The following is a 22,721-nucleotide window of genomic DNA, read 5'->3' on the forward strand; positions in this document are numbered from 1 at the left end:
GATTGGCACACGAGTATAGAGTTTAAGATTTTGTGAATCTGGCTAGCTGTTAATCATAATCACGATACCCCAAAAAAAACTGCAAAAAAAATGTATGAAAAAATGAAGAAAATGTTTTTGACTTCCGTTTGGAGAACTCATCCTGGGATCCCTATCCCGATGACGATCTCGGGTTTCGATTCGCTGAGGCTGGACAACCGCAAAGTGGAAACGGAAGTGTCGCCGTCCGGACAGGTAGATGATGCCCCTATTAATTGTGACCTTTAGGACTCTGTCTGGCACAGAAACCCCAGTAATGCCACTGCAGGCAACTAAAATCGAGTCTGCAACCAGTTCCAATGCCGCTTTTTGTCGCAGTTCTGAATGCAGTTTCTTCATGGAGCTGCTGGCTGTTGGTGGCTGGTGGCTGGTGACCATTTAGCAGCAAAAAGGCAGCTATGAATGGTAAATGGCAGTGCGGTCCACTCTCTGCAATTACATGAGCAGCTGCCAGCCGTTGGTTTTGCACTAGGAAGGCGACGAAGGGGCATTGGGCATTGGGCTAAGGTAGTTGCACTCATCACGTATTGGGAGGTTGGCATACATGGGCATACTTAAGGGGCAATAATGTGGTTTATCAGCAAGTAGCCACTGACTTCGATACGGGCATGTTATGACAAGGATGAGATGTGGACAAGGCTCGAGCCCAACTGGTTGGGAGTACTCCTTCTGCTCTTGAGGGGAAACTGTAACTCAGTGATGCTCAGGTGGGCAGGAAAAAGCAATAAGAAGATCTCTTGAAAAATTAAAAAAAAACTACCAATGATGATAATTCTATAAACAATCAATATTAAAATATTAAATCCCTCAAAAATAAAATTTTGCTTTTAAGCCCAGATCAAAGATATCTGATATTGGAGCTTAAGTACCGAAGCCCTCTTTGTTACCCGAATCTCGCCACTTCCTCACAGATTTCCAACTATATTTTCTGGAGTGTAGTTCCCCGCAGATCATTAAGACGCCAGACCAGAATGAGTTGGCCAAACAGAGAGGAGCGGCCGAGGCAAAGTGCACATCCGTAGAAGGACATCTGATCGCTTTTTGTCGTGGCATTACACAACCGCAAAGTATCTGATGGTTAGGGAAGAGGGGGAGGTGATAAGGGTGCAGGGGGAGGAGCAGCAGTTTGGAGAGGGAGTGCAAAAGAAGAGCTAAAGATGAAAGTGCAGACAAAGCACTGGCTGAGTCCCCAAGCCGAAAGTTGTTGTCTTCACTATTTCTCTGGCACTGAGCGAAAGTAGTATCGATATCAGTCAGATATTTCTAAGCTTTGTTAAGTATACTCATATATGCTACAAAGATTTTCTAGATGAAGTTCAAATAGATTTCTTTGGCTATCATCATTGTATGGATTAATGTAAAGAGTCATGAGATATTTGTGTACTGAACTCCCTCCTCTTTTCTCCCAGTGCTTTTGTGGCTTCCTGCAGCTTGCGACGTGTGACGACATGTAGAACTAATTGTCGTCCACTGCGGCAAGGGAGCCTCGGCGTGCAGGAGGAGCTGGTGGGGGGGAGGTGCGGCACTGAGGGCGGAGCAGGAGGGGATCGGGAGTGGAACCGACTTGGCAGCAACTGCGACTGCAATTGGCTGCACCGTTCGCCTTGTGACAGGCATAAATCAGTTTTGTTTCAGTAATCGGCGCAGCAAGAAGTCCAAGTCGAAGTCAAGCCAAGTTGGAGTCGAAGTGAGCACCTGTCGGCGGCTGAAAAGCATGGTGATCTTGAGATTTTCGCGTGTGTTGCGTCATAATTGAAAACGATCGCGGTGTGACACCTTAAAAGGCATCCCCCAAGTGGTGGCAGACACTCTGCTTTTTTTTTTTTGGCAAGGCAACAACTTTGCCAACGAGTTAATTAGAGTTCGGGTCGTGTGCGCGCGGACACCGAATTGTTTGGCTGATTTATGTTGGATCGCTGGACAGTCATTCCTTGGCCAAAAAAGGCGCAGTCGCAGCCGCAGCGCTAGATAAATAAACCAAAAATTAGCGACATTTAGTTAATGCACATAAATAAGATACGAGGCGCGGGTATTCGAATATTGCGCGACTCCAAATTGGGCAAGTCGCTCGTGTGCCGAGTTATCGTGATCCCAAGATCCCAAAATCCAAAATTCCGTGTGGGCAGAAGTCTAACAAAGTAACGTTCAGGCAAACAAACAGAAAATAAATGACAAGTTTAAATAACACTAACAATCGGCATTGCTGAAGCTTTGTTGGTTAATGAGCGAACCCATATTTGGCCAGATCGAAGTCGTCTCAAGATGCCCGCCCCGCCGGCCACAGTGAAGCCTGCCACTGGTCACACGACCAAGCTCAACAATGGCAAATCCAGCAACACCAACAGCAACAGCAACATCAACATCAACCACACATTGAGCAACTCCATCGCCCATCTGAGCGACTCAAGGACCAATCTCACTGTCAACACGCCCACCACTTGCCAGCGACTAAGGTATGACACTTTAGCAGCTCTTGGTTTTTGATACTCGAACTAGTTTTTTGGGTCTGAGTTCCGAAAAGCTCCCTCCGATTGTAGTGTTAATAAATTATACCATTGCGTGGGTCTTCGAGGGGCTTGGGTACCACTGTGTGTTGGGTTCCATCTATAGAGTTTGGCTAATTGTGTGTCTGCTAATAAATGGAATTTGTCAGTGTAAATTATGGCAGAACGGATTGTTTAATTCGTTTTAGCCACAAAATAAAATATTTTAAATTCACATTCGTTGTATCCTTTAATCAACAATATCAACTGTTCCACCCTTTGCGACAAGGAATAAGATAACAATAAGATAATTACCATACCATTTGTTACACCAAATTATAAATGCGGAAAATGTCTCACTGGTTAATTGTCTTGTATCCACAGCGAAATGTTTCGGCGTTCGATTGCCAGCAGCACTCAGTCCAGTTCCAGGGAAAATACCTACGAGGAGGTAAGACAAATATACATATGAATAAAAGATCATCCTTCGATAAGCCACTGCGATGAGAAACGATTATAATTACAAATGTAGATCGGGAAATTATTAATGAAGTGCTGCGCGTGAAATATCTGGGAATTCAATTGGGAAGCGGCAAAAATTAGGGAATTCAAATCAACCCCAGACATGGAAAACTGATCGCTTTTACCTGCCATAAAACTATTTTGTTGAATGCCCATTCCAATGCGACTAATTAATCAAACAAAATGCCAAGACGTAATTTTTTTCGTGAAAGGGGAGAGAATTCCTGCAAAGTTTCCGTTACCCCTCGGAAAAACTCTCGTATTTCCAGGCGTTCCGAGTTGATTTACTTTTCATAATAAAATCTTTTAGCAAGCCCATCAAAGGAAAATAATATATATAAACATTTTAGGGGAGCGCGTCGTCCACAGCCTACTGTGTATATGTATCTATAAGTGCGCGGTGTGTAATCCGAGATACTTTCGAGATGGCATGGGGTTCTCGTCCAGGAGCAGTAGATCGATTTATAAACAGGCCGCGCTCAAGTGTGACAGCTGCCGCCCGGCATCGTTGTATCTTCGAGATACCTTTCCTATTTGCTAAGAAGCTGTGAGCCAGGACCAACGCATCGAGTCGAATCCTTAAAGACGGCAGGCATTGACCTGCTTCGGAATGCCAAGCGAAAACATCTGTCGTTCACAAAAGGGATCGTCGTCGTTTTGGTAGATACAGATATATTTATGCGTCTGGGTGTCCTTTTCATGTTATTACAGGCGTCGTCCTCGATTTGGCGCGCTCATCGCTCTGCGCCTCAGTTCGTTAGCCCAAGGAAGATCAGGTCGATGCTTGATGGAGCTGCATTCCATACAGGTTTTCTGTTCGGCTGCCTGACGCCTCTGCCAGGAGGATCGAAAACATCTGCCTGGGTCGTAAGCGGGTCCTTGCGATAGCCAGTCGAATAATTGAAAGTAATTTCCCTGCACTTCAATGATGGCGGCAAGGTGATAAGCCAGTTTAGTCGCCGGCATCCTGCAAGGATTGTTGACAGTATCCGGTTAGAGTGTATCTTTATAGCCAAGCCAAAAATCTTCTGATCTGAACACTAAAGAAGGATCTTAGCTGAGATAACTAGTTTTTCCTGTAATCCAGTCGATAATTAAAAAGGAGTTAAGGAAAAAAGTTCGTAATTTCGAATGTAAAAACTATGTTCTTTGAATAATTCCTTTAAGTAGGATTTCCATGGTCTATCTCTTACCGTTCTTAACTCTTTAAGAATAAATACACCCACTTTATTAGACCTGTGTTTCTAAACTTCACATTACACAATCAAAGTGTCGGGCAAGAAGGTATTCTCCACAAGTTATTCGATACGAAATGACCACAAGCTCGAGGTTCTGCTGCTTGAAAATGTATCTGGCAGATACGCCTGCCATAGATACATATTTGAATAGAGTGAGGCAACGCGTGTAAAACGCATAAAATTGCAAATTACCGCGCTCAAATGCGTTTCATATGATGATTTTAGAGCTGCAGCTTTTATTCGATTTCATCTGAAACTTGGAAACCACAAAGCCAGGCGGAGCTGGAATCTGAGACGCAGTTCAGATGCAGATACAAATGCAGATGCAGATGAAGATGGAGGCGATCGCAGCTCAAGTTGAGCGTGTGGCAGGCAGACGGCGATCTCTAATGGGCAATGGCATCATAATCATCATCATTGACAGCCGGTCTCATGTTGCATTTAGCTGGGGCCACTGATAGTTTGTAGTTATTGAACCCCAACTCAGACCAAGTTGCACTGTGAAACCTCTGCGGCTAATCTGTGGAAAGTGCAAGTGAGTGCACTCTAGTCAAACATTTGCCTTTTATTGCAGTGCCCTAATCACAAATCAAATATTTTTGTTCGCTCCAAAGTTTTATGTTTTATGGCCTTTTGCTCCGTTGCGGTTCATCGTCTTTGGATCTGGATCGGAATGGGAGTTGGAATGGGACTGATTTGGTGCCCTCAAATATTTGACAAGACTCAGTGCATTCGACTTCTGTATCCGACGGACTCTGGCCGGATTGATAGCCTCTAATCAGTTGCTCTGTTTGCCGTCGAATGGGTGCCATAAATTACACTACTTTGCATTCCTCTTCAAGTGCTCAAAAGGGGGTGATGAACTGTCCTGACATGTTTTATATTTCAGTGCTTAATTGTTTGATTTATGGCTAAGAAAGGGAATATTTTAAACCATTCTATTTCAATTAAATATAGTTTTAAAAGTGTAAGTGTAGTGTGTTAGTTAAGAATTTCATACTCGTAGTCCTAATAATATTCTGAGATTACAGATTTTTCCCACCTCCCTAACCCTTTTAATCAATAACTGTTTAAATGTTCTTTAAAGTTTTCCGACATGATCCCACGGATTTCCCACCCTTTTCCCCCAACTGATTTCCCACTTGGCTAGACCAAATAAATGTCACCTTCAACAACTGAAGAGGTTTCCAATTGAAGAGATATCACAAGTCAAACATGCGATGTCTGCCTGGACTTGGGTCATGTGCCTTCCACTACCCCCTCTATCTACTGGGGGTTTCTAAGGGCTTTCTTGAGGAGATCCGCCCCCCCGACCTCATTGAAATGCAAACAGCCACGATATGCCCGGGCCATCACCCCGATCCTCCGCTGATCTGACCATGTTATTATTAAAGACACCTAAGTGGGTCGCCAAGCAGTGGGGATGGGGATGGGGATGGATCGTCGTGTGTCCGTGTGCTTTGTAGTGCAGCACGTACAATAAATTAGTGACATTATAAAAAAATTAAAACGTGAGCTCCTCTAGCTGAAAATATTTTGACAATAATAAGCAGCTTTGTCCGCTGCCTGCTTGTTTTTCCACATACATATATTATATATGTACGAGTATCTATACCTATGCATATACCATTTCTCGAGAGCCGCAAATTCACAACGCAAACAACGTGACATGGGGATCGGGATGGGTTTGGGTTTGGGATTTTTCGTCTTCGTGGGGCCTGTGAATTCATTTTGTTTGCCTTTGCTTTATGCGTTTTTATGTTTTATAGGCCTCCTCATTAGCATGCCGATCACGAGAAGCTTATAATTTTGAACTCTCCGTTCTGTTTTTTTTTTTTTTTTTGGAGTGAAGCGACTAGGACAAGGCACAATTGTCAATAAAATTGCTGGTCCGAGTGACAGCACGCACTCGCAGCCATTTGAGACAATTTTACCATTTTACGGTGGGCCAGAAATCCGTATCTCAGCTGCGAACAATTAACGAAATGAAAAGGCCGTGCGGCTGAGATCCCACGCTTTTTTTCGAGCGGCGGGAAATGTGCGGCATTTAAATAATTTTTCGATGCCAACCCACACCACCAACCAGCCGCAAGCTGATTATTTGTATACATTTTATTGCTGAAATTTATATGCGAAAATGCACATGCGAACGGAGATTCATTCACAAAATGTTGGCGCATCTGTAAGTCACTTTTTTTTATCATAATCGTATACAGCGGAAATAAAGAAGACACAAAATGAGAGATACGAATACGAATCCACGGAATCTACCTGAATCTCAGAAATCTCAGCCCGCGAACTGGTGAATGAACTGAGAAAATACATTCCTATTTTTGTTTCTGGGATTTTTCTAAGCCCCGAATCTCTAGGCCATTAGCAGCAGCTTTTTAGCCGGAATTAGATTGTCTTGGTGGAAGCACTTGACTTTATCTTCGCCCAGCAGGTTTGGGAATGGAAAGTCCTGGGACACGAACATGTTTTGCACACATTTCGGGCAAATCCTGTGTGGCCTCCGAACTGCAGGTGGTCCTTGAATGAAGGGTGCAGTTTGCAGAAACCCTAGAGAATATAGAATTAAATTTATGATCCACAGCTAAGTCTTTTACAACCGATTGATTTATCAGCTGGAGAAATTATAGAAAGATTATTTCGGTCACAAAAGCAAATTACTTGTGTAAATAAGTTGTCATGCTTTTCCATTACTTTCAAATTTATTTTAATAAATCTGTAAAACTCAGCCATAAGCTGATTACCCACTGACTTCTGGTAGATAAAACAACTTTCTATTGTAGCTTTCCTCTGTTTTTTTCACAGCATTTCCTCATTAGTTTTTGTTCGTGGCACAATGGAAGTTGGGCCAAGTTGCCACTGTCTCCTCCACTGATGATAATTAAATCAGCGTTGCATGACACAACTTAATCAAAACAGAGCCAAACTGAAAGTGAATTCGGCTGGCAAAAAAGATACAGATACGCAGATCACAATTGAGGTCAACGAACACGGTCCAAGTTGTCAACCGGCACTGTAGGCAGAACCCATTAATGTTTCTTTGGGGCTTTGAATAGTTTCCCCCCGAAAACAAAAAAACAAAGCAAAGACTTTGCTTTGTATCTTTTTGTCTGCTGCTTTTATCAGCCCATTTACGTGCCAAATCAGCGGGTGAAAGTGTTGCAAAATGAGCGATGCGAAATGGCGAAATTACCCCAAGGTGAAAATTGTTTTTCCTCGCTCCACAAGGAAGGAAAAATTCCAATGCGAAACATTGCACCCAGAGCAGACGCCACCAATTCGCTTGGAGTTTTCCCACACTTTGCAGGTGGACGTGTCTGAACTTTGATTAAGCAGCTCGCATTTCCACCGAGTTTTTCACTGAGTTTTCTGGAGCCGGGTAATGAATGTGTAACATTCTGTAATGGCTGACTACCATGTCTATGGTCGCATGAAAACCGATCCCTGAGTCATGCACGATTAGTCAGAAGAATTTTTTTGGACAAGTGAATGGCCTCTTTGAGTCACTGCAACCGCCAGAGTTTTCCATTTCCCGCGCTGCCGAGGAAAAACTAAGCGTGTTCGCATTTAATGAGTGTCGCGTTTATCGATCGCGGTGGCGGTGGCACCTGTTTCCGTTGCATAACTTCGTTGTCCAGGCCACAGAAACACACGAGTTCCTTTCTTGGGTTACCAAAATATTTACACATTTCGGTGAGTAAACGAAATCCAGGCGCTAGTTCTAATGAAGTTGCGAGGGAGTGTGGCAGGTGTCTGCTGCCAGATCTTACGGGCCATTTGTAACCCAATAGACCCAGTTTACACTCTAATGAGGGATCAGTAGATACAACAAATAACTTAGCTGCTAATGGGTGAAAGGAACTATAAAACGACCTGGAAAATGTGCATAATAAATGCCTTAATTGGGTCAAAAATACAGCTTCAGCTACCTGAAAACATAGTTCTTAATGAATTGGATACCTTTCATCATTATTAATATGATTAAATAATAGAAAAATATCTAAAATAATTAAATATTTTATATACATTTAAGTTAATATATTTTTGGTACTTTACGAACTGCGGTAAATGACTCGATCAGCACTCTTTGAATAGAAACCATGTATCTTCAAAGAAGCCTTGACTAATAGTGCTACAATGGCTTGGCCCATAAATCTCGCTACCATATCGCAAGATCTGCCCTGAGCTCTGCTTCCCAGAAATGCATTTCGAGTACATCGGAGAGCATACCTCGTGATTTTCGTAATTTTTTTGCACTGCTAACCATCCGCAACTAATGCGGCAGAAGGAGATACAAACGGTGCTGCATCTGAAGGATCTTCCAGAGACGGAAGGCCCGGCGTGTGCGGTTGGCCAGGCTGCTTATTGTTGGGAAATCATAAAAGATCATAAATAAATAGCGGTGCAGCAGAGATTTGAATTTGTCGGGTCTGTTGAGGGTCGGTCACACTTTAATTGCTGTAGATAAAGCGAGTCTAAGCGGATCTCTTGGGCTGGGAAACGTACACAGAGTGCGGTCCATTCGGGTCCAGTGATTCATGCTGATCCATCTCGTTCCATTCGCATCTTTTTCTATGCAGCCATCTCGCTCTGGGTAATTGATACCCGAGGTGTTGATTTGTAAAACAAAAAACTGTTTGCTTATAAACAAAAGGCCTTGTTATGTGCACGAGCATCAGCAGCAGTAGGAACAACAACTGAATTTTCGGGAATTTAGATAAGAAGCGAAAATGTTTTCATTCGAAACTGGGAACAGATAAAGTTGGGTCACACCCAATGGCCATTTAGGATTCCAAGCCCCGACCCATTATGCAAATCAATGAACCATTAGTTTGGGAAACTATGAAAAACTCCGATTCCCCACAAAACTCTGATGTGGGTCTCCATTTCAGTGACTGACAGACTGATTGTGGGTCTTCGGTAGTAACATACTCGACTCTTTCACTACCAACATTCTCCTTGATAAGCTGACTTATCAGCGAGAGTCTTTAAATATTTAATCTGCCTGTTATGATTTCTTGTACAAACGCCCATGTTTATGCAAGATTAATGGTCAGGCGCACGCCTTCCTTCCTCGTAAAAAACCCTCATCCCGCGCTGAAATTAAGGTTGATATACATATTACCTCATCGCTGACTTTCCTCTGATCTTGAACTATAAATTAGGCAAATTTTATTTTGATTTGTGGGCTGGCTCAGTAGCGGATGTAACTAAGTGGAGATCAAACTGGGAGTTTAGACTGAAAATGTCTGAGAGTGGAAGTGGGTTTTCTGTTAGATGTTTGAAAAATGCAAATTAAAATATTTATTAGTCATGTATAAGGTTGATATGACTAATGCAGATATCCGGACGCATATACAGAATGTAATAAAATTTTTAATGAATGCTTAGAACATTGCAATGTAGAAAACTAATCAGAAAGATAAACATTGGCTTGCTTATATTTATAAACAGTGTGTTACTGTTCAACTTCTATTTATAAATTCAATTCATACAAAAAGGGAAAATGATGTTATGCATCTTAAAAGATGTTTATCTATGCGAGCCCAAAAAGCATAGAATTTCTTTATAAAAAATGTATCAAATGGATATAATAGAACCCAAATTCCTTTGGCTGCATGACACATTTGTCCGGAAATCTGCACACACCAAAGGACATATTTTCAAACATCGGGCATGGAGGATCCTTTTGCTACGAGCCTGATCCTCTTTTGTGCGACACCTTTGGGAAACTGTCAATAAGCGAGGGCATTGTTCGACCTCAGCCAAATGCAGCTGCCTTTCGCCATCGAACTGCGAATCATTTCCTTGGCCTGAGAACAAAGCCGGGCAACAGGATCCGTCAGCAAGGACATGTGGCTGCCAGAGGACAGCTTATTGGCCAGGCAGAGAAAACACAGATCGATGCAGAGCATCTGCATCTGTGATGGCCGACATGTGCCCACAAGATGCGAATGATTTTTGGCGGTAAAATGGAATTAACAGAGGATTTCTGGTAAATAAATGGACGAAATAGGGATGGGTTATATGACTGACCAAAAATTCCACTTATGTTAAAAACTCGTTTTTATCCTTTCGCTCAAAGTCATACATAATTTACTACTAACCTACCTATCAGGAAGTATTTAAAAATAAAAGAAATTAAATAAAAATGAATACGATCTTTTAATCTTCTGAAGATCTGGCTACCCTGGGGAAACTAAAGCTGAATGAACTCATTTCCCATTGCTCATGCTGGCTCAGCTTCTAAGCGGCTTTATGGCTTTCTGGCCATTATCAGAGCGAAGAGAGAGCCAACTCTTGGCCAACTCTTGGCTCTTTCTCCGCTCTGGCCTCTCGTCTTGGCCAGAAAAAGAAGCAGCCACATCAACGGCATCAACTTTTCTTGCTGCCGCTTGGTTTTATGGCTCTTTTTTCGGCAACATGCTCAGTCAACCTTGGCAAGGCCGTTGTTGCCGGTTTTTATGCTGCCTGTGTGCGTGTGTGTGAGTATCTGTGAGTGGGCCCCTGTGGCTGTGTGTTTTCGCGTGGGTTTTCTTTGGTATGCGGCCAACGGAAGTCGGGAATGGGTCATAATCGACATCCCTATTGCTCTGGCCCCTCTGTTCCCCGAGCTCTTTGCCCCTTGTTCCACATGTCCACTCCTGACCAACAGATGTTCAGGCCCTTTGGATAATTGCACTTGGCAATGGCTTGTTGGTGTCATTAGAGCTGCGTTTGGGTAAATACAGCAATTACATTATCCGCAGCATGTCCTGTTGCCAAATTGAGCGGAAGGCCCATAGAAAATGGATATGGTGTATACAGCAAGCACAAGCAGGGAGAATGAACTGGAAAATAATACAACTTCTGACTTTTAGTTGTTTTAAATTGACAATTTTTTTAATACAAAAGATTCTGGGTACCACAAGAAACACATACATATGTACATATGTATATGTACAAGGAAAAAATTAGTACCACAGCTTGCGATCGCTTAATGATCCTTTTGTAAATAGGGCAAATGCAGTTTTGAAGAGTGTTTCAGTATTTCACCGAATCAACCACTTTTTGGCACTTTTCAACCACCGCACAGTGGTGAGATATGAATATAGCTTGCCAACATCTGGTAATTTTACAACTCTAAACTGTAATGCTGTAATTTTCAAAATTAATCTTATCGAACATAAGCTGAACAAACAAGCTTTAAATTAATGTAACATCAAGGATATTACTTATACGCCATGTGGGATTCATTAGACAGCTTCAACTAGCTGCATATTTGATAAATTTAATGGTATGTATAGGTTTATAAGAATATTATCTTAAGTATACAATGGTACAGAATAATCCTCATATCTGCTAGCTCGAGTTTTGAACAAGAAAATTCAGCAAATGCCCACTGTGCACTCTTGCTCACAGACACAGACACGAAAGCACTCGCCATCTCGCTCTAAAGTGCATTGCCAGAGCAGATAGGCGCTTGCCATCTCACTTGCACTACCCCTACGCCACATCCGTGAGAGCGGCAGTGCGCTAGTGTGCGTGAGAGAGCGGGAGTTTCAGAGCGGCTTGGACGTTTCTGCCGTTTCTGCGTCACTTCAATTGCTTTCGAGAAGTCGACGCAAGCGGTTCGTATTCGTGAAGTTCGCATCTGTATCTGAAACTGAGTCCGAACGGCAAACACAAGACAAACGATGCGCGTGCGCCGTGTGAATTTCGCCAAGTTTTGAAATAGCCAAAGATATTTTCTGAGTGATGTGCCTATAAACTAAGTGCAATTGCCCAGACAAAGCAATCAAAGACCCCCAAAAAACTTGCCAATTGAAACACTTTTGGATTAGTTTCACGACAAGCAAATAAACAACACAAAACACTAACAATATGGTTCGAAGTTTGGCCCAGTGGACAAAGACGCTGAGCTTTCCCTCGCGTCTCTCGCCCAATCGCAACTCCAAGGACTGCTCCACTTTGGCCAGTCCCGTACCGCCACCCACTCCGCCACGGAACAAGACGACCAACGGCAGTGGAAACTGCGCCACATCGCGCTCCTCCTCGTCGACGGTGTCCTCATCGCACTCGTCCTCACACAGTTCACCCACTCCTGGCAACAACAACAACAACATGCCCATCACGGAACTGGAACAGATTGTAAGTTCACCAAGATGTAGTCAGTGCTCCCTAGAATTATCGGGGGCAATGCACCAGAGCTGTGATCTTTTCAGCTTGCAGAGTACAATACTTGCTGACTCTGCAAGTTTCATATCTTTGGCGTATTGCGTTTTATAAAATACAATTAGTCATAGGACACAAGTTTTTACTGTATTATTTCGAGAAACTCAGTTAAATTTATTCATCATACTCAGATGTGCGTAGATAGGCATTTAAAACTGGGATCACATCCGTACCCCCGGGGACGGGACTTCCTGTTTTTGGCGAGCCAGCTGTGCAAACATTTAACAACTAAAGCCCGCATATAATTGCCACAACCATAAAAGCCGAGCACCCGACACGAGTGCATTCCATGCCATTCCCCGATAAAGCTCATTGACCCAATTGAATGGGGCCCTAGACCAGCGGCCAGATAGTAGGGCTTAGCCAGCACTTATCATTATCAATCAATCAGTTTCGTAAAGCAAATAGGCCCATCTGGAGCGTGGGGACGGCCACTGATAGCGGATTTCCACACCCGATAAGCGGGCTAACAACTATCAAATATACAAATATATGTATGGGTTTCCCGCACCGAATCGGTGGCAATTAAGCCCCCACCGTTTGACGGCCAAGTTGAGAGCAATTTGCCAAAGCTGGGCGACAGATTGCCCGGCCTTAACACACATGGCAGGAAAATGGAACTAAAAAAAAATTCCGAAAGAGATTGAAATAAAAATCCGACAAGCAAACAGGATGTAGACGCGCTCGAAACTGAGGATGCGATGGGAATTTTTTCGTTTTAGGGATACCGACAGTCCCATCTTGGGCGACAACATATGGGCACAACGTGGACCGATTTCTAGAAATGGAAAGAAGAGCCGGATCGAATGGGGAACTAGGGTTTATTTCGAGGCATAAACAAGCTGCAGTTTGCGGAAAAATATAATTTACCTAGAAATTATTTGAAAGTTAGAAAAGTAAACTGTTAGTTTATAGTTTATAGCATGACTTACCAGCAGGTGTATAGCTAAAACTCAATCAACTTTTTGTGCCTCTCTAGTCACATTTTCCCACCGCCTAAGCCCATTTCAATGCGGATTCGAGTCTGCAGAGTAATCAGAATTCCTGTACTTCGATTTCGCTGGCATTTTTTCGCAATCCGCTTCTGACATTCTCTCCCCGGTCAGTGGATTCCGCAGACGAGAGCTGCATTCATTTGCAGACCCAGACCCACTGCGAGCCACACCCACGCGGCACGACCAAGTGGCGCTGCTTGGCTTAAAAAAAAAACTAAAAAAAAAAAAAACATAAATAATGAAAATCAAGTAAGACGACGCCACGAGCATGCCACAGTTTTCATCGGCGGCCGGGAAATGGAAAATCGTGACCAGTGGCGACCGCAGAGGCGCCGCCGACGCATCCGCGGCAAATGCCAAAGTTGAAGAGCACTCAAGATACGGGAGTGCAATGCAACCGTTAGGCGAAGGAAGCCCAGGTGGACCTGGGCTTATGTAAGGCAGGTTCGCATTTTTGCCCACAGAAACAATTCAGAAAACGAGTTTCTTGTTTTGGTTTTGGTCTTAGACCAGCGAATCGATCGGAAAAGTTGCCCAGCCGCTTTTCAACTGCTGCTTAGCTGAGCTGAGCTGCTGCGGTGCAAAGTACAAACATCCTTGGCCAAAGGTAAACCAGTTAACCAGTTCCAGTTACCAACTGCCGACGGGGGCGTCTGCCCTGTTTTTTGTTGCCTCCTCCTGGACTGGCATTCCTGGAATCTTGCAATTATGGTGCAACCCGTTAAGTGGCGGAATGGCGCTTCCGTCTGCGAGAATGGTTCCCACCAATCCAGAATTGCATTTCCCACACGGAATGCCCGATTAGCATATGGTCAACAGATTAGTGTGACAGGAACTCTAGGTTTATGGTATCTGCTTTGGTAATTGGGGGTCATTAAATTATAAAGGAGTTTCGATAATGGGGAACTAGTAGATATTTGATTCAATTTGTCAAGGCCCATATTGTCAATAACAAGTTATTATCAAGTTGAAATAGGAGACCATATATTTGGTTGCTCTCTGAAGAACGTGCTGAACGTATATTTTCACAAACAGTTCGCTTTCGATTAGCAATCAATTAACATATTGCTGGTAATGACACATTTCGCACCGCGACTATGGCTGACTCAACGGATTTCTCCCATTCGCCGTTTTGCTTTTGGGGACCTTGTCAATGCGACGTATTTTTGCTAATGCCAGCAAGAATTTGGCCCAAAGTCTGACGACCCCAAAAAAAAAAACAAAAACAACTGCATTTCCTGTCGCTTTTCCAGACAAACAGCTGCCAACCAGACCAACATAAAGGTCAGACCCGCACGAAAAAAAGAGCCACAAAATGTGGCAGCAGCTGCAACAAAGTTCACCTGCGTCGAGGTTTGGCAACCAAGTCGGTTTGGTAATAAATAGTGGCAGAAACTAGAACATCTGATCACCGGGGATCATGGTTTCAAGTCATAATTTATCCATTTCTTGGGGCCAACGCATGCAAATTCATCACCGTGATTAAGAGTGGCAAAAGGCAGCATTTAACATGGATATATTGTGATATTGGCATATTGCGATATTGCAGGTGCAGAGGGAGCAGCAACAAAGCAACGACAACAGCAGCAGCAGCAGCAACATGGTGTTTTTACCTGTTTAGAAATCAGCTGCTCTGCTTCGCTTTGTCCGCTCATTTTCTCAGGTGAAACCAGTTTCTGGCTTTGGCCATGTTTTGTTTTCATTTTTTTCCTCTCCCTGCCTTGTTTTGGGTTTTGTATTTTGCAGCTGTCTGAGCTCAGCTCACATCCACCATCCATCCATTGTTGCCGCTGGCTTCGCTGGCTATTGCTGAAATTACACACTGGTGGAGTATTTTTGAAATTGACAAAAGTGCACATCAGCTGTTTCATTGGTTTCCTTTATGGCCAGCTTGTTGGGCACCCAAATTCGCCAGCGATGCACTTTTAAATCCGGCATCGATGCACTTTATTAGGTCACCCGTGTGTAGACATAACTTTGGCAACATCTGTGACTGTGGGAAGTTTTGGCCTTAGGCAAACACCTCCCCGAAGAAAAAAAAGCGATCTAATTAGTGTTCCAGCTGCGGGTAAATATCAGAAGCATTTAGCACAGTTTTCATAGAGCTTATAATGTTGATACTGTGGCCCCATATGAATGCTGAGAATTTCTTGGGCAAACACAGACCGCCGCGTCTCGAAATATAAAAAGCTAATGCCAATGCTCACGTACCAAATAAAAAGCATGCCAGGGGCGTTTTTTCAGGGGGATATTTGTGCAGCAGACCCATGCCAAGTTCCCCCCATCCCCCCTCCATGTCTCTGCCTTTTGTGCGTTACACAAATGAACGTCAACATATTTTGGTTGGGAATATTTTGTGTTAACTGAACAAACGGAAGTTCTCGCAGCGGGGAATGGTTTACCAATAATGGAAGGTGCTAAGTCCCCCTGCCCCAGAATTTGATGATCTTTTGGTTAGCAGGTCGGGAAATCGTGCTCCAGAAGAATAATAGAACACTCTGAGATCATAATGCCTGCATTCAGATGTTTTGTTTGGCATTTGCCTATCAAAAATATGAAATAATCAAGTCGATTTCCATCTAATCAACCTGCTAAGTCCATTGTGTTTATGTGGGAACATGTAATAATATTTTTCCTGGACTCAATTATATTATTATTTAGAGGGGCGATGCTTAAATAGACTCCACCAGATCCCGCATAGCTTCCAAACTCATTTGGATAATCAGGCAAACAAATCAATGTATCCCAACGGACTGCAACCCTTCAGATTAAAGTGCCTCCCAATCAATTTGTCTATTAATAAAGCCCCAAGAGGAACAGATCTTCCAGAAACATGGCCGTACCCAAAGTTTTGGCCGCCCCAAACTTTCAACAGAAGCATAAACAATGGGATGTTGTCTGATTGAAGCCAGGCAGAGCCATAAAATCAAATAAAACAAACTTCTTCGTCTATGAGCGCCTTGAACTTTAAGGTTGGGGCAATTCCAAGTAGGAGGCACATGTATGCGAGTAGTACGGGGAATCGAATCGAATTCGATGTCTAAAATTATAAATTTGTCTTCCTGCCTCTATTCCTAACTTCATTTTTATGATATGCCGCTGCCCGATGCACCATGAAGCCATGGAAGTGCTTCCAAGTGGAGTGGGCAAGTTGCCACTCCAGGAGGCTCCAGGTTGCGTCCCATAAAAATAAAACAAAATGCGCCAACTGCTGTTGCTCATAAATAATGCGTTGTTCGCTCACATTTCTGTTTGCTGTTTCCACTTTCATTGGTTTGAACATTGATTTTGATTTGATTTGGAGTTGCGTTGTCTGTCCGTCTTATTCATTCGGTTTTATGTTATTTTTTAATTACCGAAGCCTGAAATTTGGCCACGCTTTCGTGTCTGAATCGGAATTTCAATTGGTTTTGTCTGCGGCTTTACATAAGAACCAATCAAACTGAATGACGCTGAGCAGTTGAATAACAATATTCTCGATTTCCTTGCGTTTTTCTTCTCGTTTTTTTTTATTTTTGGCATGCGGAAAAAAGCAAAAGTTGCCCAAACCACGCTTAATTATATAATCATCCGCCGAAATGTGGCAAACGACTTCCATTGCCATACCATCATTGTGTGGTCCCCAATGTGGAAGTCAGAGTAAATTAACCTTAGCAGAGCGGCAAGTAATTGCCATTAAAAAAAAGTTTCTTCATTTTTTTCTCCTGCCGTTTGGCCCATAATTGTTTGGTTTCCCCGTAAACATTTGGAGTCAGTTGACAAACAGTTGGACGGGGCCCCAGCTTTTGATCTCTGATCTCCTCGGATGCTGCTGCATGTTCTTCATTAAACCATCCACTATGTGATGCGGAATTAGTGTAAACACCGCCCGTTTGTTTACGGCATCTCCGATTGAGTGGCGGCTACTTCCTGAACGAACTCTTCTGTGGGTGGTTTCGATTCCACTTGCAAGTCCAATTGCCCAATTGGTTGGTCCATGGCCCCATCGAGAGTTCAACCGCAGTTCACCACTTTTCAAGTGACATTTGGCAGCGAAGCGGAGAAGAGGAGCAGCAAACTCGTTTTCACGTTAAATGAAATTACCAGCAAAAGGCGATTCCATAGAAATAATATTTTATTTTTCCACTACGCCCATTTGCCGGGCACATGGGATCCGAATCCGAATCCGAGTCCAAGTCCGATTACGAACTCGGCCCGCTCCCTGTTCCCTGCTCATGTGTTAATTGCTTATTATATCTTCGTTTTTATGCCGCCTCTACGAGTCTGTCTCTGGGACCAGAACCAGATGCAGCGACATGTTCATTTATCAAAAGTCAAGCCACGCTCCTCCAAGCCCCCTGACCTTCCCCTCATCTCCCCTCTGACCCCATATAGGCATACATGCTGCAGATAAGGTCAATTAAAAGAGTCAACCGGAAATGTCGCGACGCTCGGTTAGGAGCCACATCTCCCCTACAACATCTCTCTTTTTCCCGATTTTAGACTTGTCTCCTCATCACTTTAATGGTTTGTCAAATATCAACGGATCGAACAATTACCATATCCACGAGTGGGTGGCTGGCTGGGCATTTGAAATGGGGGCGTTTTAATTAGATTAGACCATCACAGGCAGTCGTAAATATTTTCGCACAACGGCGCAATTTATTATTTTAATCTACCGGATGTGAAGTCGCACTCCTCTCGCCGTCCCCAGCAATTAAAAGCATACGACTGAAGTGCATAAGCAAAAACTGGGGAGCAGAACCAGAAGCGGGTGCAGTTCTTCAAAAAAAAAAAAAAAAACTCGAAGTACGAGTATATGGGCAAAGGCAGTCAAGCGATGGCTGGAGAAGTTGGGAGAGTGCCCAAAAAGAACGTTAGAAGGTAGGACAGGAAGTGCCTGTCTGGGTGTGCCTAGGAACATGAGCAGTCATGTGTGAAAACCCCTCAAGGGAAAATGTGCGGCGAAAAGGTGGCGGGCAGGTAGCTGGAAAATCAATATCTGCGATGCACTGGATAAACAACAGGTCAGGGGGATCGGAAGATAAGAGGTGCCATCTCCTGTCTATCAGCTTGGGAAAGTAAATCTGGAAAACCATTTTTAAGGAAGGGGGTTCTCAGGGACCTCATTAGTTGCAGTTCAACTTCCGCACTTGTAAAGTCAGCTCACCCTCATGGGTTTGTGAAAACCTTTTTTCACACCAAAGAGTTCTATCAATACTGCGTAGTTCATCATTTTGTACATTTCTATTTATATTTGTTATGCTGCATTTGTCATCGATCGTTACTTACATAAAATTCCTTTATCTCTTATTTGCAGATCTATCCCGGTCCCGATCCGAAACACATCATGGGCTCGCTGGTGTTCTGTATTCATCACAAGCAGGGCTGCAAGTGGTCCGATGAACTGCGAAAGCTGAAGGGACATCTCAACGCCTGTAAACACGATGCCACCCAGTGTCCCAACAAGTGCGGAGCCCAGATTCCACGGATCATGATGACCGATCACCTTCAGTACACCTGCACGATGAGGCGTACCCGCTGCGAGTTCTGCCAGAGTGAATTCTCCGGAGCTGGTTTGGAGGAGCACAACGGTAGCTGCGGCCAGGAGCCGGTTTACTGCGAGGCAAAGTGCGGTCAGCGGATCCTGCGCGGCAGGATGACCCTTCACAAGTCCAAGGACTGCGCCAAGCGACTTCGTCGCTGTGCCCACTGCCAGCGGGAGTTTTCGGCAGACACACTGCCCCTGCATGCGGCCCAGTGCCCACGAGCTCCGTTGGCCTGCCCCCAAAGATGCGATGCTGGTCCGATTCCCCGGGGTGAGCTGGAGGCTCATCTGCGTGATGAATGCCAGTCGCTGGCCGTGTCCTGCAGCTTCAAGGAGGCGGGATGCCGCTTCAAGGGCCCCCGCCAGATGCTGGAGGCCCATCTGGAGAGCAACGCCGCCGTCCATCTTTCTCTGATGGTGGCCCTCAGCTCACGGCAGGGTCAACAGATCCAGATGCTTAAGTCGGCGGTGTCCAAGCTGTCCATCAACTACACAGGCACTCTGTTGTGGAAGATCACCGATTGGTCGGCCAAGATGGCAGAAGCGAGGGGCAAGGATGGCCTGGAGCTGGTCTCACCCCCATTCTACACCTCCCAGTATGGATACAAGCTACAGGCGTCGATGTTCCTCAATGGCAATGGACCTGGCGAAAACACGCACGTCTCCGTCTACATTAAGGTCCTGCCGGGAGAGTACGATGCTCTGCTTAAGTGGCCATTCTCGCACTCCATCACCTTCACGCTATTCGAACAGGGCGCCCAAAGTGGCCAGGGAGGCGTTGCGGAATCCTTTGTGCCGGATCCCACCTGGGAGAACTTCCAGCGGCCGTCCAACGAACCAGATCAGCTTGGATTCGGCTTCCCGCGCTTCATCTCCCACGAACTGCTGCACAGCCGTCCCTTCATCAAAGGGGATACCGTGTTCCTGCGCGTGAAGGTGGATCCCAGCAAGATAGTGGCCGTCTAAGGAGCACACCATTAGTAGCGTAGACATTTACTCGACTTGTGTAAATACTGTGTATTTAAATTTATGAGTAAATCCCCTAGCCTAGCGTAGTCTACCCTGTTCAGTCTCAGCGGCAGCTTCGGGCGATGTTGGCCGGCAGGCGCTAACTGGCCTTGGAATGCCGACCGCTGAGCCACTGCGTCATAGTCATATTCGATTCGTTTAGGTTTTTGCAGTGCTGGAATTAAACCAAAGCATAATTACGCATAGAAATACATTGAGAGCTCATCCAATTCAACCATTAAAGTACGCCTAAGTTTGTGTCTTAAGTCTTTTGTTTAGAGATTTGTATTATTGCGCGCGATGCGATCACTTTCAAAAGATCTTCAAACTAGACCATACGCTCAAAATCACTTAGACCATAAGTTGCATGTAAATAGTGTTAAATTCGGAGCAGCCGCAGCGACCGCAAACCTAGTTTTAGTTGTAGCACCTAGTTAGTTGCCTAAGCGAACGCATAAGTCATTAGTACCATGAACGCGAACATAAACATGAGAATCCAACTTTCAGCATAGTCAAATAAGTTTATGGTTTATGTTTAAAAGCTAAGAAGTCAAACATACAATAAAATGAAGTAACTAAAATATAAATTCAAATCTGTTTTGTTTATTTGTTTTTTGGTGTTTTTATATAGCATATTTATTCTATAGTTTCTAATCAATTTCGATGGACTCCTCGTATTCTTTGTAGTTTACATTTCGATTTCTGCGCTTCCCTCTTCCACTTAATTGATTTATGTGAGTTCGTGTGTGCTGCTTCAGAAGATAAGTGCTCTTAAAGGACAACGGGCAGTGGACACACCGGTTGTGACTCAAAATGTGCTTAGTTAGGTGTTTCTGATGTTTGTAGGACTTTTCGCACTGTGTACAGTTGTACTTCTCGATAGCAGTCAATAATTTTTTGTGCGTGGCGTGATGCGCTTGATAATTATCTTCAAAGCGAAATTTTTTCGGGCATTTGGGACAAGGGAATAGTTGGCCCGGTGACTTACTTCGGCGAAATGGTATGCATACCTGCAAATTGATGTGTTCTTTAAGAGCGCTACTTTTTTCAAAAGTTTGCTGGCACTTTATGCACTTGAACGGCCCTTTTGTCGTGTGGCTTTTTTTGAAGTGAAAATCTAGATAATCTTGACTTTGAAAAAACTTGGAACACTTGGGGCACTTAAAGCGAGTGTGAGCACAGTCGTGATTATTTAGATTGCATTCTTCTGGAAAAGACATCATGCAGAGGGGACATTTAAACATCATTTGTTCCTTGTGGTTCTTTACATGATCCTTAAGACTGGAAACGTCTGAGAATGTCTCTGAACACTGCGCACACTTGTGCGATGTCTTCCGAGAGAGTCTCTTGGAGACATCCTCATGTGTCTGGATGTGAATTTGAAGAAAGCTGGCGTAAAGGAATACTTTTGGACAGTGCGGGCACCTGTACGGTGGCTCCAACTCCGATTCTCTTTCACTATACGGCCTGTGAATCCACATATGAGCTTCAAGACATCCGCGTTTCAAGTATATGCTTGGACACTTGGGGCATTTTAACCGTGGAGGCTCTGTGATACGCTTTTCATTATGCGTCCGAATGTGAGCTTGAAGTTTGGCGGCGAGTAAGAATATCTTTGGACATTGAGGGCATCTGTGAGGTGGCTTTCCAATAACTTCATTATCAACTGACTTTATTTTTACTGAATCTTTGTCAATGATCTCTTCTTTAGGTTGTCGGTAAATTTGGATGGTATTTTCTTCAGGCTCTAGAGCGTCGTGTGCATTTTGCATATCACGCAGGCAAGTTACACAAATATATTCTGAAAATGAGTCGCCTTTCTCAACTGGCATTCCTGAGTACTGAGAGATTGTAGTGGCAATCGGAATGCCGGAATCTTGCGCGTCATCAAATATATTAGTTAAATAGTCGGACTGTTCCAAGCAAACCCGACAGCTTCCGTTTGCTGGCTCTTCCAGACATTCTGTTATTATAAAGTATTCTCCCTGCATGGCTTCCCCTTCAAGAACCTCCTCCTTAATTACGGGGTGCTCCTCAAGAATCTCCTCCTCAGCTGTGGAATCCTGTGTGAGGATCATGTCTTTATTGTGGTTTTCCTCGATAACCTCCTTCTTAATTAGAACGTCCTCCACAAGAACCTCTTCCGTTACCACGCAGTGCTCTTCTGGGATCTGCTGATGATGTACAGGTTGCTCTGCCAATTCGTCCTCGCTGTCTATGGAGTGTTCTACGTGAACCTTGTCTTTAATTGAGTTTTCGGAGCTTGGAGCGTTGTGCTTGGTGCCAAATGTGTCCAAATGCAGGCACTGGAGGCAAATGATTTTGGTAAACGAGCCACCGCGTTTGACGGACAAGCCCGGACGTAGCTTGCAACACTGACAAGCGTTCTCCATCGCTCTGGAACCAGATAATTGTATAAAACGTATATTGAAATATGTTTTGTGGCTCACCTAGTCATTTGTTTACAATTTTCTTTTATGCACGAGTCACCCTGTTTCCAGTTTTCTGTTATCGAGCTGTTATCGATTTAAAACAACAAGATACACTGAAATCAACAAAATACAGTTTATAATACAAGACTATTTTTATTTTCTTTAACAGAAGCCATTCATTTAATAAAAATATTTAAAATAGGCGGATGGATTGCGAATAATACAAAACTTAATGTCCCATTGCTGTCTAAGAA

General features: G+C 43.9%; 2 protein-coding genes across 3 annotated transcripts; one reads left to right on the top strand and one right to left on the bottom strand.

Annotated features, from left to right (window-relative positions):
- The first annotated feature begins 2,181 nt into the window (after positions 1-2,181).
- Positions 2,182-20,622, top strand: LOC120444106 (TNF receptor-associated factor 4). Of its 2 annotated transcripts, XM_039623635.2 has the most exons (3): positions 2,182-2,492; positions 2,907-2,973; positions 18,800-20,622. In XM_039623635.2, the coding sequence occupies exons 1-3, from the start codon at positions 2,302-2,304 to the stop codon at positions 19,991-19,993; spliced, it is 1,452 nt and encodes a 483-aa protein (XP_039479569.1). In that variant the 5' UTR covers positions 2,182-2,301; the 3' UTR covers positions 19,994-20,622. The 2 variants fall into 2 exon arrangements, with proteins under 2 accessions (XP_039479569.1, XP_039479568.1); XM_039623634.1 differs by lacking the exons at positions 2,182-2,492; positions 2,907-2,973 and adding an exon at positions 11,876-12,421.
- On the bottom strand, positions 20,619-22,623 carry LOC120444105 (zinc finger protein 79). Its single transcript, XM_039623633.1, has 2 exons — positions 22,486-22,623; positions 20,619-22,432 (listed from the first exon to the last, which is right to left on the bottom strand). The coding sequence occupies exons 1-2, from the start codon at positions 22,491-22,493 to the stop codon at positions 20,686-20,688; spliced, it is 1,755 nt and encodes a 584-aa protein (XP_039479567.1). The 5' UTR covers positions 22,494-22,623; the 3' UTR covers positions 20,619-20,685.
- Between the last annotated feature and the right edge of the window lie 98 nt (positions 22,624-22,721).

The sequence above is a fragment of the Drosophila santomea genome, chromosome 2L (genome assembly GCF_016746245.2).
Source record: "Drosophila santomea strain STO CAGO 1482 chromosome 2L, Prin_Dsan_1.1, whole genome shotgun sequence".
NCBI classification, from domain to species: domain Eukaryota; kingdom Metazoa; phylum Arthropoda; class Insecta; order Diptera; family Drosophilidae; genus Drosophila; species Drosophila santomea.